Below are 15,532 nucleotides of genomic sequence, written 5' to 3' on the forward strand. Positions count from 1 at the left end.
TCGCCTCGACCCGGCAGCATTCACCGCCGCCCTCCAGAAGCAACGGGGCACGGAGCGAAACCAGACATGAAGGTCATTGAATACGACACGGCGACGACGAAACAGAGAGAGAGAACGTTCGTGCGTTTGTGTCCTAGCGTCGGGTCGCGTTCGAAAAGTGTCGAAGAGAAGGGCGGAGAAGCAGAGCGACCGGAGAGACGGAGAGAAGACCCGTGTCGACGGAATTACGAGGATGCTCGTGACAGAGGAGGCGGGTGAATGGTCGGAATTGCCCCTCGGCTGTCGCCCTATTCTCGCGTGGGACTGGAAAATCCGCCGTGGTTTCATTGTCTTTTTGCCGGGGGGCTTCCGTTTTCGTAGGTGGTTTGCTTATCAAAGATTCGAGCGGAGAGAAATCTTAATTCTGGCTCTGGCCAAAAATAAATGGATCTTTTAACTGAAGTTGAACTTACTTTTGGACTGGTAAAACTTATCTATAAAGAAAAGAATTTTTTTTTTTTTGGGTGATATTGTTGATTACCTTAAAATCTATTGGAGATTCAAGGAATAAAGATTACAGGGACGTTTCATTATTTACCTTAAAGAAATATGTAAAAATAAATTGGCATAGTTGCGGCCTACGTTATAAATGATGATCTTTCTTTTATGAGTTTTGCTCAAGTAATTTTCATTAATTACAGCTAGCATAAGATGCGATCATTTAACTAACTGTTCCTGCAAAAAAAAAGGGCAGTGACATTTAATGTAGAGAAAAGGAGAATAATGCATTTATTTGCATGAATGTGATATGATGCTATCAAATTATTGTTATATTCTCAATACTTAAAATATTATACTTATGTGATCGAAGATTGATAAAACATAGGTTATATATGAAAATATATTTCATTAAGTATAATACAATGTGTTGCATAAAAGTATAAATCATATTATTTCAAGCATCGTTTTAAAAGTATAGGAAATGGCCAAGATCATAAGAATTTTACAAAAAATCACAAACACTTAAGTTTTTATACATTAAAGTATTTGAGTGTTTCTACTAGCAAAGCGCATCTTAATCTCACTAGACCAAGTACACCACATCTTAAAACTTGCATGTGCTCTTAAAAGAGCACTTAATAACTATCCCTTTAACGCCTTGAAATTCATCAAGCTAAGCAGGCATTTATTTTTTAAGAACTACCATTTATGGAATGAATTTTACATATCTAAGTAAAGTCAATTTAAACTTAGAAAAAAAAATGCTAAATCAGGAATCTCAAGGTCTCAGACTGTGATGACTTTGAGTTAATTAATGATAACCCCAGTTGAATTCAAGCCTTTTCAGAAGAGGCGCATTTAACTTTTTTGCTTTCTAAGGTAAACAAATAAATAACTTCAAACCGCACCCTAGGGGCGGATATGTCATTTGGCCCCCACGGGTCGGGCCGTGTCGGAGGGGTAAAAAGGTCATACCGCGCGCTTCCTTTTGCCCAACCGTTGAGAGCGAAGGCGGAAAAAACTGCTGCAGATCTCTTTCCCGCCGGGCCTTACGAGGCGACACGTGGCCGACGGCCACCGCGACGAAGCTCGCGCGAGCGCGCACGCGGCACGAGGGCCGAGCGGTCGACGGGACCCCTCCCGCTCCGCTCCGCTTTTGGTCCCAACAGCGCGAAGTGCGCCGCCGCAACGGGCTGCCGACCGGCGGCGGACGCGTGGCGGGGCGGCGTGGAGTGTGGGGGCCGCGTCTCTGGTGGGGGTGTGACAGGGCTGCAGGCGCACGCTGCTGGCAAGCCCCCTCAATCGAAGCGGCGATCGTTTCCATAGTGTGTAGGAGACGCAACGAAAGCTATAAAAAGATTCCGTAGTTTCATGGCAAAATTATCCCAAAAAAAAAAATAATAATAATCAATTTAGTTCGAAATTTTTTAATTATGTAATTTAGTCACAAATTTATTAAATAGTAATCAATTCAGTCATAAATTTTTCGATTGTATTAATTTAATTCTAAACATTTTAATGATTTATCGATTTAATTTTGAACATTTTACTAATTAAGGGTCATCGGCCTCCGAGCGAGGCAGGCGAGGGCTTTGCATTGTCCGATGTGCATCGATTTTCTCGTGTTATATGTTGTTGATACTTTAACGGTGTGTTTGGGAAGCTAGAGAAAAGGGGCAGGGAAAAGAGAACTTGAGGAGATTATTTTGGAGTTCCCTTTATCTCGCACTCTCAAGATTTTCGAAATCTCTTGTTTTTCGTCCCCTCCCATTTCTCTAGCTACCCAAAAAGAGCCCAAATGAAGTTGGCTCAAGTAACATGAGCTTGTATTCCAGTGGGGCATTAAAGCAATGTTTGTAGCATTGGACCGATGGCGATTGAGGCATTTCATTCACTCGAGCGAAAGCCACTTGATCCAAGTGAACATATCTAACTACTTATTCTAAATAATCATACTCAATCCATTTGACGCTCAAAATTTTTGAGATATAACCCTCACCAAAAACATGATCCGGCCAATTTGATGCCATTTCTCAGTTTTCAAAAGTACAAAGTACAACTATTTATTTGCTTTTGAGCAACATATCAATAATTGCGAGTCCTTCCTTACTCAAACAAGCAATGTTTAATGAATTGGAAAACTCTCCACGACAAGCTCCTGGCACCTAGCCTCTCTTCACCTCTCATTTGGCATCCTGAGTCCATCGGAATTGTCCTCTTCTCCTCGTACGCTCTCTCCACTTTGTCTCCTTCTTGGTGTTGCTGTTGCTGTCGCGCCACACTGACCCATTTCGTGAGGTTAAAGGGATCTCGACAGCGAACCTTCTCGATATAACATAATGTTTTCGACACGCAGAATTTTCGTTCTTCACAGTCGAACGTATTATCGTGTCTAAAATTTTCGATCTTCGATTTAGTGAGAAAAGTGAAAAATCGTGAGAAGCGCGACGGCTATGGGCTAAGCAAATTCCATTTAAGGCTTTCGTGTATGGCCCAAAGTTGTGCTTTCAAGGTCGGGCGAGATCCCAAGAATGACCGAGAAAAGCCCAATTTTCGGCCTTCTTGTAAGGCAGCCCACCGATCTTAATATCCACCAGATTGAAAAAATCCCATCATAATATTTGATGCAACTAAGCATAGGATTAAATATATTTGAAGATCTCACTTCCATGATATCAAGATCTCACCTATAGGAAAAAGTACCAAAAAAGTTCGAGACTTATTGTCTTGATATTAATTGTTTTGTCTTAAAAACTTTTTTTTATTTTTCTTTTCAATTAGATTAATTTAGTCATAAATATTTTCACATCGGTATGAGTTTAGTCCATCTGGCCAATTTATATCAAAAATTGTTGCCGTGGACGTAGCCTAGCCATCCCTACATAACACGAGCCCTCGACATTAAATAAGATAAGTAGATATCTTTAAATAATTTTTAATATTTTTTTCAAACTTTTAATTTTTTTTCCTTTTTTATTTTCTTATTTTTCCTCTTTTTCCTATTCTTTTTCCTTTGGACTATAGCCGATACCAGCCACGGACAAAGGTTGGCAAGGGCATCGTGGCCCTCGCAGTCTCAGTGGGGGTGGCAAGGGTTGAGCCCTCGCTAGAGGCCGTGAAGGCAACCCTCGCAAGATTTGACAAGGTCCTCCCTTGCCCAAGTAGTGAGGGTCGAGCCCTTGCTGGATCCAAAAAGGGCCCCCCTCACCCAAGCCGCAGCCTTGCCTGTGGTCAATCGCCGGCAATGGCCAGTACTAGCCACAGTCCAAAGGAAAAAGGATAGGCAAAAAAAATGAAAAATATGAAAAGAGGAAAAAATTAAAAAATAATTAAAAATATAAAAGTAATTTAAAATGTCCACGTTAATGCTACTCTATAACAACTAGCATCTATATCAGTAATTTTCGGCTTAAATTAACAGGATGGACTAAATTGATACTAATGTAAAAAGGTTTAAGATTAAATATAGTCCAATTGAAATATTTATGACTAAACTAATACAAATGCAACAGGTTTACAACTTTTTTGATATACCCCTCACCAGCTTGTCAAATTCACTCTCTTCAGCTCTCTCCGATTTGTCTCCTTCGCAACCATGCCAAATCCATCGCTATCCCCACCTCCAGGCCATCGGTCAACTTCACAGCCAAGGAGGTGATTCAGATATGGACGCTAGTGAAAAGGAGTCTCGAGTCGCCATGGAGCAATGGGGGAGGCAACGGGCGGGCGCAACCGATGTGGTAGACAAAGCAGTGGCGAACGATGCAGAGGTGAAGGGTGGCGATGGGGTGGTGGACATTGCGTGCGAAGGTGGGACGTCACTTGACGTCGAAGCCGATATGGGTTAGTGTGGGGTGCCAAAAATCTCGAAATTCTTGATTGTTGATTAGTAATTTACCTGCGCGTTGAATACCCTAGACTTGGTCTTGATGGATGGGTTTGAAGATTGGTATGAGATCATTTTGGCAAGTTAGGGTCTAGAGATAATACAATTATGATGTGGTTATTCCTTGTTGGAGACCAAAAGTCACCATTGTTGCACCCATGGCAATGAACCATGGATAACCAATGGCAGCGATGATTGTGGTATCTATTTTCATCACTACAGCCAATGGAGACGACATTATTTTTGTCACTTTTTAAAGCGGACAGACACGCCTCAATTGTGGACATAGACTTCAAAGGATGTGGCGCACTTACGAGAGTATTCGAGTTCTTCAATGGTGACAGCTATATGGCTTATAACATTTCCTTTAACCCTCAGTCGTTGGAACAAGATCAAATGGTCATCGCCGGCGATTGTAGGCAAAGACAAGTGATTGCCGTGGAGTTGGTCCCTGTGCAGTCACGGAGGAAGGGTCTATCTCACCCTCTAGCCTGGATTTTTTATCCGGCATTTGATTTATATATATCCAGATTTATTCGGACTACCAAACAGCTAGTTCTACACAAATCACAATATACTACCTAACTCCCTAACATCCAAGCATTTAGGACCATGTGATTATCTCATTTGCAATACCTATGAATTTCACATGATTGGGGATGACATGGTCGAGTTTAATAAGGTACCCAATCTGTTCGGAGCCTTAATAGGGCTTAAATGGATTGTAAAATAAGTTTGAGTTTCATACTATATAGGGCTTTGGACACATCTTGTTGGTAATCTTTTTGGTAATCTGAAATCCAAATCTGATAATCATTTTACTTTTACTCTTTCGAAGATTACCATGTGACTCGTATGATTCCATACTCTGGGATACAAATCACTTTTACTCATTTACATTTTTGTGCAACATCTTATTCACTTCACTTTATATGATTGATAGAATTTAGACAAGAGTTTAAAATTGTTTTTTAGAATCTTGATTTTCATGATTGCAGATATATGTAAGCAATGTGGTTTATCATCTATTTGGCGTTAGATAATTTTATCCCAAAACATTATTTATAAGAAAATAATATAAAGGGTAGTTTCAAAAAACTTGTAGGGAATTCGTCGGGTACCTTAATAATTAAATGGAACCGGCTCGGATTGGGATTCCATCAACATCACCGGATAGAGTTTGGATGGATTCAATAAGAATGCTACTTTTAATCAAATCAAAAGGTGCATTTATTTCATTGAAAGGATTTTTTTCAAATTAATTTTCTGGACTTTCACACATTTGAATCATTGAAAATATTTATGATCAAAGAAAATCTGCATATTTAAAGTTAGGTAAATAAATTCTCCAATTAGAAAAGGAGAAAATATTTTCTTAAGAAAAGATTAGTCATAAAGCATTTTCCTTGGTTAGGAAATCTTTTCCTGAAGCAACCACACCCACAATTATGTTGTCGATGTAAATGTCATTGTGTCCAAACAAACAAAAAAATGTAAATGTCATTGTGCTCAATCTCATCTACTCCCACAGAGGAAAAAATCACAGCTTCATCCTTCTCTTTTGGTCCTGTAGAAATCATCCACGGCAGAATTATAACACATCAGTACTTCTCGGTGATCATCTGAAGTAAAACTCTGCTCTGCCAGCAGGCATTCAACAAGAGAAGCATTCGGACTCCTCTTATGAGTTCAAAGCCATCCATGTGCAGATGAATTCCATGAGAGAAGCACGGTCGAAACTTACACGAATCACCCAAGTCTAAGTTTAGATTGCCAGCGTCATTTCTCAGGGAAAATCATACAAATTCGCACTTCCTGCCAACCAGGGCTAGGAAGGACTGACCGCATGAACAGCAGAGACTAAGAACATACCCTCAATCGATCTTTGGAATCTTCGTTTCCTTGTTTTTAATAAAAATGTTAGACCGACAGGAAGGTGTAAACAATCCCGATGTGAACCTGAATTGACTCAAATGCTTAAACAGTAGGTAAATTACCAATATAGGTATGGCACCAGGCCGTGCCGAGAAACAGTAGAAACAGTAGACTAGCGAATCAGAACTAATTGGTTAGATCACTAGGAGAATAATATAATTACAGTGCACTTTCGTTTACGTATTGTCAAAATTTTCTCGAAAAGCTCAACCAGCTGAAATTGATTTCTGGCGAAGAACAATCTAGCTTGTTCATGACTTTCCTTTGACCTTTTTTACAGACTAGATACATTCACTGAACAGCGGCGACAATGGCCTTCATTCGTTCCAACCTCTGCGACCAGATGATGTGTACGGAAACGTGTGTGGAAGAGGGGACTTATCCTGTCACCTAGGACCAGAAAGCTCCATTGCTTCTACCACAAGTGAAGACTCTTCGATGAAATCCGAGTATCTTGGAGTTGGGTTTTCGCATGATCTGAACCTCGGCGTCTCTACCTTCTGAGAAGCCTCCCATTTCTCAGCTAAACCATCACCCTCCAACATCCTGAGTACTTCGGACATCTTGGGGCGCTCCAATGGATTGAACTTGGTACATAGAAGAGAGACCTTGACCATCTCTTCCAATTCAATCCTGTCGAAATTTACCCCGAGATCTTTATCTACCAGTTGGTTTAGTTTTCCATCCTTGTGTAACTTGTTTACCTGAAAATAATCAGAGCATATAACAACTCAGTGAAAGATAAAACATCTGGAAAAACATTGCAAATCAAATATTTACAGGTACGAAACTTCTTGTAGATAAAAAGAAAACTCAGGGTTTCAATACCGTCAATCAAATTGATCCAGACAAGCAAAATGAGTCTAAAACCAATACTAGTACTGAATGGTTTCAAGTTGCAACCCATGAGGCAATTTGCCAGGAGACGATAATGCATCCAATGCAATATGAAATGAATTCTAGATCTCATTATCTCACTTCCATGGACTAGGATTCTCATATCACATTGGGATTATTGGAAGAAACATCTGCATTTTAATGATTCACTACGTTAAATCCAACATACTGTGATTACAACTCCTTTTTCTTGTTGCTTCTTTTAAACCAAATAAGAGCATCATAGGATTCTTTCATTTTTTAATAACTGTGGACATGTATCCATAATCTACAAGGAACTCAGATCTTACACTCAAGTAACATGAGATAAAGGTATACTTGGCGATAGTTGACATATAAATATTGCTTGAAGAAATGCTACAACAGCTCTCAGGACATGGGGCACATGAATTCATGTCATAATAGACTTATGTTGAGTCAGACATCCCAGATTTGGAAAGCAAATTAAATCTCTCTTTTGATGCATGTTTTGAGAGAGAGAGAGAGAGAGAGAGTACCCAATCAAGCATGACTCCTTTCTGGTTTGCTACTCGCCCAAAATCTAGAGCTTTTTGACCAGTGATGAGCTCGAGGAGCAGGATACCAAATCCAAATACATCTGTTTTTTCAGATGATTGGCCTGTTGATAAGTACTCAGGAGCAATATGGCCTACTGTGCCACGCACCGCTGTTGTCACATGGGAGTCCCTGTGATCCAAAAGCTTTGCCAACCCAAAATCTCCAACAACAGCCTCAAAGTCTTCATCGAGCAAAATATTGGCTGCTTTAACATCACGGTGAATAATTTTGGGGTCGCACTGTTCATGTAAATAAACCAATCCCCTAGCTGTACCTAAGGCAATCCTCTTTCGCCTTGACCAGTCCAAAGCTGGCTTCCCATGAATATTATCTGCAGAGAAAATGCACAAGTTATCAAAGTATTCTAGGTTCTGCCAACGGTTAGAAGCACACTGAAAAACTTAATGCAACTGTTCAAAAAGACATCACAGCATAAGGTAAGGAAAAAGACGTAGAGACTGATGAAGCTCAAGGCTTGGTATATTGTTTTCATAGGCAGAACAGATTGATGGCTGGGCATTACCAAGTTGAGAACAGCAAATTATTCAATTTCAGCAAGGTCAGGAAACTCAGTAAATCAACAATCCCAAGATTATAAGCCAGATTACCAAAAGCATCTTCATGGGGTAATTAGATGTACAAAGAAGGTACAACTGAACTTCGAACATAAGGAGGTGATTGAAGGCTGGCCAACATCAAGATGGTCTAGGAGTCATCATTGTGTTTTGTCCAATCAGGCGAAGGATTCATCAAACTGACGTACTCAGTGTTTAACAAGATTATCAATTGAGGTTGCCTCATAAGGCTGTGTAATGTTGTTAGCAACTGAAGCAATAACTTAGGTAGAAATATTAGACTTGCAATAAGGTGGAACAGTATTGGTGGATCAATGCCAGAAGCCAATCAAAACTGCATCAAGCAGAAGCACATGAGAAACTATAAGAGATGATTCCATGGCTTGAAGTGAAGTTGGCTAACCTCTTAAGCGAGATGCTACACTTCCATTCAGCATGTAGGGGTACACAAGGAGTCTTTCGTTCTCCGTTGAGCAGAAACCACAAAGCCTGAGAAGATTCCGATGAACGGCCAGGCTAATCATTTCCACTTCTGTCTGAAATTGGATTTCACCTCCTGCAGCATTATAGTCCTTCAACCTTTTGACAGCTACTATAGTGCCGTCATTGAGGCATGCCTTGAATACAATCCCAAATCCACCTCTCCCTAAAATATTCTTCGAGTTGAAGTGGTCAGTCGCAGCCCTCAGTTCTTTAAATGTATACCTTCTCAAATGTCCCAAGCAAACCTCAGGGTCGTATTGGTCTGCACCACATAGTAAAGCCAAGAACTTGTTCATTAAAAACTGAAAAAACAACAGTGCAGTATATATTTATGTCGCAGTTAATAGACTACAGCTGACACATGAGGTTACCTGATTGGTGACTATTCCTTAAAAATTAGAGTACAATGGTAAAATCACAAAATCCAAGGAAGCTAGCTAAAGAATCTTTGAAGACAGGGATTCTAGATTTATTGACTCTCAAGCCATTCAGTAACCACTGCTAGAAATATTAAAGTTCTCGGCTGGTGCTTTTACATAGATATATAACGACAATTGTACATATGACCTGTAGAAGTGGCGTGTTCAACAGCAAAAACACTGGTAGAAAGAGAGGGCAAGAAAGAGAGGGCAAAGGACTGACCATTGACATCAAAGAAAACTTGCTGATTCCATCTGTAACGCCACCAAATTAATAAAGCAATGACAATGACTGCAGAGAAGGCACCACCAAAGCTTGCACCGAAAGCAATAGCCATGTGACGACTTTTTGATCCAGAATCTGGTTGATCTAACAATCACAAAGAAGCAGATGCACAATTACTTAAAATTTCTGGAATCAAAAGTTTTCATTGTAGCATTTATACATATCAAGTCATGTGCATACCTTTTAAAACATCAGGTGGAAAAGAAAGTGGTTCAGGAAAGACAGAAGTACAGTTGTTGCCAGCTTTGGGTCCACATATTAAAGGGTTGCCAATGATTCTGAGATCAGCAAAAAGTACAATGACTATGTAAATGACTTCACAACATATACATATAGCAATGGAGTTCCGGTGGGAAAGGACAACTTACTTAAAAGTTCTTGCTGATATTTTTGGCAAAGAACCACTCAAATTGTTAAATGAAAGGTCTCTGCAAGCAAATTATACTTCAATAATGGGTATTCTCACAGTAAAATAAATAAACTGGACCTCATAAATGATGAAGAAACGCATACACAAGAGTGAGGCCCTCGATATTAGACAAAGACTCAGGGCAGGATCCAGTAAGACTGTTGTTGTTCAACCGCCTGATCAAATGAAAGAGATGAAAAGCATCAGTTGTAAGATCACCCTCCATTGGCATAATCACAAGAAATCTCCAAATAAATCACGAGTTTGGAAATTACAGGTAATTCAAATTCCTCAGGTCCCCCAAAGAACTAGGAATTTCTCCATTAAATGTGTTATTGGAGAGATCGAGTGTCTGAAGCTTCTGTAGATTCCCTATTGTTGCTGGCATAGGACCCGAGATGAGATTATTCTGCAGCAACCTAAACATTCAAGGAATCATAAGTCGTGCTTTCATTTAGAAGATGCTGTAGCATTGTATGACCAAGAATTCAGAGTAGCATTCCCGAGGAAACTGCTTGAATCATAAATAAAGAACAAACAGATCTATCAGAGTATCCCACCACCCTTAGACCAAGTAACATACACACATAAAGCAATTACACGACAGAATGAAGGTAAGAACATACACTGATTGCAAGTTCGTTAAGTTCCCAATTTCTGGAGACAAGGTTCCCGATAAGCTCTGACTCGGAAGTCCCCTGTTCAAGAATGAGAAGATATCATCTATTGTCAAAAAGATCCTCTTCAAAATAAATGATTTCACTTAAGTTCATCCATTGTCATTTACCATCAGGCGACATATCTTGAAATTAAGACACGGCACAAGACTAAGACAAACTTACAAAGATGAAACGAAGCCGTCGCCCGTGCAAGTGACCATCCTCCAGCTACAAGGATCCACAGAAGTTACATCCCAACCCTCCAAAACATTGTAGGGGTCATGGAGAGCAGTTTTTATTGCCATTAAAGCCATAACTGCTCAAATATTCAAACGGCAAATATAAGTATAACGATCTATTGCTATGAATATGAGCTTCGTTCATTGTGCTCAGGAACTTAAGAGAAGAAATTAACAAGCCTGTAACAGACGCATAGCTAAATGAAGTGCGAGTGTGTGTGTGTGTGTGTGTGTGAGAGAGAGAGAAAGCTGGGGAACAGAGAACAAGTCTGCCCATAGATAAGTGGCAATTCATCTTCAATATTGACAGAGTTCAATATATAGGACTAATACATTGATCCAAAAGGTAAAAAGGAAGTACAATTTGAGTGGGAACGGTATAAGAAAGATAAATTTCAAATTTTTAGAAAAAGCTAAACACACAGCATGCAATATGCAGGAAACTATCCCAATGTTTTCAATTTGTTTCGGTTAAACTATGGAAAGAAAAGAGAGAGAGAGAGAGAGAGAGAGAGAGGAGGCAGAGATCTAGAGAGAGAGAGAGACTAACCTTCATAGTTAACGCCAGCAGGAGAAAGAGAAGCAGAGCAACTCCCCAACCATGCCAAAACAAGAAAGCAGCTCACTCTCCACGACATCGCTCTTCTCTCTATCTCCGTACTTTCTTCTCAAGCTTCCTGATACTTCACTTCCTCTTCAAAACATATCGCACCCACTTCTCAAAACCGCCATGAGAAACCCAAAGGCAAGTCATTTTCACTTGCAGCCCCTACAAACTAATCCCCTTCCCTTATTCCAGTCAAAAAGAAACAAAGAAAGAAAGCTCCAGAATAAGAACCTCCCCTGCCACAACAGGAATGAATGATTCTCTCCTCTAACTTTTCCCCCTCTCCTTTGCCTCCCTTTTCCAAATAAACTTCACGTTTTCACTGACCCCTCGACAAAAACTCCATGTAACTCGAGACCCAGATGCTAAAAATCACTGGCTCACAAAACGCCCAGCTCAGAAAAAGACACCGAGAATCAAAGCTAGAGAGATGAGCACCGTCCGAGCCAGGACAAACAGCTAACAGCTGTGAGAATGCGAATGCGAATGCCAATGAGAGTGTTTTTCTCGAGAAACAGGGGAAACACCAAGAATGCCTAAAATTCTGAGATCCTAGAGATCTGGGAAACCCAGTGTCTGCTTTATCTACGTACTCTCGCTCGACCCCCACAAAACACACTTTGGTGGGCTTGTCGTTGGTCTTTATCTCCCCCTCGCTGATTCCTCCACCACCCCCACCACCACCATTATTTTTTTCCTCCCATTCTCTCTGCTGCTACGTTCGACCACACAGGACAGAGCAAGGAAGGCAAGCGAAAACCCCACTTCAACCTCCGAGAAGGAAAAGGGAATGAAAAAAAGAAAGAAAGAGAACACGGCAATGGGGCCAGAACAAAATGCCAAATTCGACAAAGTTACAGACTGGGAAGCCAGTAACGATATATTTCTCTCTCTTTTCCACAGAGGATCGGGAACTGGGTTCCCTACGTATCTGCTTTTTTTCCCTTGGAATTTACTGTTGTTTTTGCCTGCAGCTTCTCTCTTTTTCTCTCCCCTTTCCCTCCTCTACTTTGCTTCGAGTGATGATGGGACTGAATGGATGTGCGGGATTGATCAGGATTCAGATAGAGAGAGAAACAGAGAGAGGGAGAGAGAGAGAGAGAGAGAGAGAGACAGGCCAGCGGGGGATGTCTGATGTGCAAATGGAGGAGAAAAGCAGAGACCTCTTTTTGCAGTGACGGTAAGTTCAAGTCTTTTGTTTTGGGCAGGGGGGGGTCACGTGCTTGGATTGTCTTTGGCTTTGTTGTTGTCTTTTGCCCCCTGAATTTTCTAACTGCTTTTGCTTTTTTTCAATACTTTCCCCCCCTTTTTCGCAAAAAAAAGAAAATTTAAATAAATAAAAAAACCGGTGGTGTGCAATTATTTAAATAATCAAATTCTGTTAAAGTTTTCAGGCATGCCGTGGGCCCCCACCCCCAAACCCGCCGGTGCTAAAATGCGCCGGGTATAATGTTCACTTTCTTGAAAGTGTGCAAGGCATGCATGTTCTATCTAACTCTGGCCTTGCCTGCCTCCTCCTTGTAGGTAACCAAATGATAAGATGCTTTTGCTTGTTATGGAAGCAGAATTGGTATGTCAAAAATTAGAAAAATGGCATTTTATTGTGCTGCTTTTCTCAATGTCCTAAAGAAATTACTCATTAAATTATTATGAAAATGATCTTTGAGATTTTCGAGCAAGTTGGTCTTTTTGCCATGTTAAAGCAATGGATTAACTCAGACCGAAAACGTCTATATCATATGCATGATCCTAATTTCAAGTAGGAACTAAGTCGCTTTCTATCATCATTCCTTAAAAAAGTCAGATTTATTATAAAATTTGTCCTTCGTAGTCCACTTCAAGTCAGGAGGGATCATATTCAAGTGTATTTTTAAGTGCCGGTCAGCATAAATTCTTTTTCTATATTAGTTGACGTTCACAAAAAGAAAACTTGCAATTAATGCTACATTATTTTGCACATAATTTGCTCTAATTACCCGACATTCAATTATAAAAGTACCATTGAATAATATTTTTTTTAAATGATCATAAAGGGCTTGATGGATGATAATGGAGGGGCTCCACCCGGAGATGGTAGGTTAGGTTCGGACGCTACGCATCCATCCATATGAGCCTGTGAAGAGTGGTGGTGGTGGTGGTGGTGGTACAACCAATTTTGTTTGCTTCTAATGTAAACAATTATTAAAAAATCAAGATGGAATATCTTGTTACCTATACACAAAATGGCATTTTTGTAATTCACAGTACCGAATTTTGTAAGGTTTATTCTTAGATAAATAATCAATTTCACAAAAAAGCTCTTTCGCTTTGGATAAATGGCATATGTTTTTTAAGTTAGTTTGGTAATATTACTTTTTTTAAAAATATTTCGATTATCCAATAATGGGTATGTGAGGATTGGAACTATTGAAATTTTTTAATTTTTTAAAATGAGAAAAATAAAGAATTTAAATAGAATTATTAAAACACGCTGGGGGGTGGAGATGTGTGCCAAGTTTTTGTACCCTCTTTATGTTATTCTTTTGTTGGATTCCGGGGAAAGAATCTCTAATATGCGCCCCCACCGGGATATATGCCGCATGCCTAGGCCCGCATGCACTTATGTTCTTCCTCAAAACTTTAAAAATAAATAATTCTACCAAAAAAAAAAAAACAAAAAGACAACATGATGATATGGTGTGAATTATTGCTTGGTTCTTTCTTTTCTTTTTTGCATTGAATTATTGCTTGGTTCACTGGATAATAAGTCACTCATGTCTTAAATCAATTTTTTTAAAAACGGGTGCGCCTCCGGTCGAATGGGCATTTTAATTATGTGTTTTTTTTTTTTGCGGTAAAAAATTTGTTTTATTTTTTGAAATAGATGATGAATACGTTTCTACGTGGGAAAGAATGTTGCGGAGGGATAGCTTTTGAGTAAGAACCTTTTTTAAAAAAATTCAATATGTTCCTGCAAAAGAAAAAGAATTAAGTTGCATATGATAACGCTCTCGAGAACAAGTATTTCTATTTTTTATTCTCAGGAGTGGAAATAGAACAGAAATGTGTTTTGTAAGTTTTTTGTTCCTAATAATAGATTTGAAATAAAACAAGAAATTAAAAAAAAATGTTACTTATTATTCTCGAAAACAACTCCAAAAACAATAATAAAAAAACAAAAATCAAGCTTTTTTTTCCTTTTTTTTCCTCTTCCTCTCTACTTCTCCTAGCTAGTCGCCACTCGTGACAACAGCCGATGACCGACCAAACAAGGCCTAACAACCTCGCCGACCATTAGTGAGGCCCCTCCCCGAGCCTCGCCCCCGGATTTAGTGAGGCCAAGCCTCACCCCACCACCGGTGAGGCCCCCCAAGCCTCGCCTAGCCACCGTGAAGGCGACACCAACCTCACCTTGGCCTGGCGAGGTCGCCTTGCCCAACCAAGATGAGGCCGGCAAGGCTCTCCCAAGGCCGGTGACCTTGCTAGCCCTTGTATGGCCGGTTGCCACTCGGCGACCGGCGGGAGTAAGGAGAAGAAAAAGAAAAAAAATTGTAATAAAATTATTATTAATAAATTAAAATATAGATATAAATTATAAAAATATATGGGATCGTACCAAACACATTTCTTTTCTAAGAACATAAATTTTATGTAATTACCAAATGTGTTCAAATATTTAGAAAATGTTCCCGAAAATAGAAAATTGAAAAAAGTGTTTATGAAAAAATGTTGTTCTCACCACCGCCCGCGGTGGCTCAGTTTAATAAGACTCCCATGATCTTTTGCGAGGAGAAGAGGAGTTCAAATCCCTCCGGCCGCATAGGATCTTAAGTGCGACGTCGGGATGGTGGGTCCTCCACTAGCGTCGCCCCAGGGTTTACCTCCCCGTTACCCCGGGCCTGTCAGGCTGTCCGTGTTGGTACGATGCGCGGGGTTCCCTGGGTCATCAAAAAAAAAAATGTTGTTCCCTAAAATGGAAACATTACTAAACGCACCATTAGTTTCCATAAACGAAAGTATTTCTATGCTTGGTTTGTAGCATGCATGGCCATGCAATCCTAAATTCTATATCTGAACCAACCTTAATTTTAATTCTTAATGTTAATAAATCCTTGGATTC

At 39.9% G+C, this 15,532-nt stretch overlaps 1 protein-coding gene across 1 annotated transcript; it reads right to left on the reverse strand.

Annotated features, from left to right (window-relative positions):
- Positions 1-6,411: 6,411 nt before the first annotated feature.
- On the reverse strand, positions 6,412-12,576 carry LOC104414172 (protein NSP-INTERACTING KINASE 3). Its single transcript, XM_010025204.3, has 11 exons — positions 11,377-12,576; positions 10,771-10,903; positions 10,555-10,626; positions 10,204-10,347; positions 10,033-10,104; positions 9,888-9,947; positions 9,700-9,797; positions 9,457-9,603; positions 8,735-9,076; positions 7,696-8,087; positions 6,412-7,005 (listed from the first exon to the last, which is right to left on the reverse strand). The coding sequence occupies exons 1-11, from the start codon at positions 11,462-11,464 to the stop codon at positions 6,688-6,690; spliced, it is 1,866 nt and encodes a 621-aa protein (XP_010023506.2). The 5' UTR covers positions 11,465-12,576; the 3' UTR covers positions 6,412-6,687.
- Positions 12,577-15,532: the final 2,956 nt, after the last annotated feature.

The sequence above is a fragment of the Eucalyptus grandis genome, chromosome 8 (assembly GCF_016545825.1).
Source record: "Eucalyptus grandis isolate ANBG69807.140 chromosome 8, ASM1654582v1, whole genome shotgun sequence".
Classification (NCBI taxonomy): domain Eukaryota; kingdom Viridiplantae; phylum Streptophyta; class Magnoliopsida; order Myrtales; family Myrtaceae; genus Eucalyptus; species Eucalyptus grandis.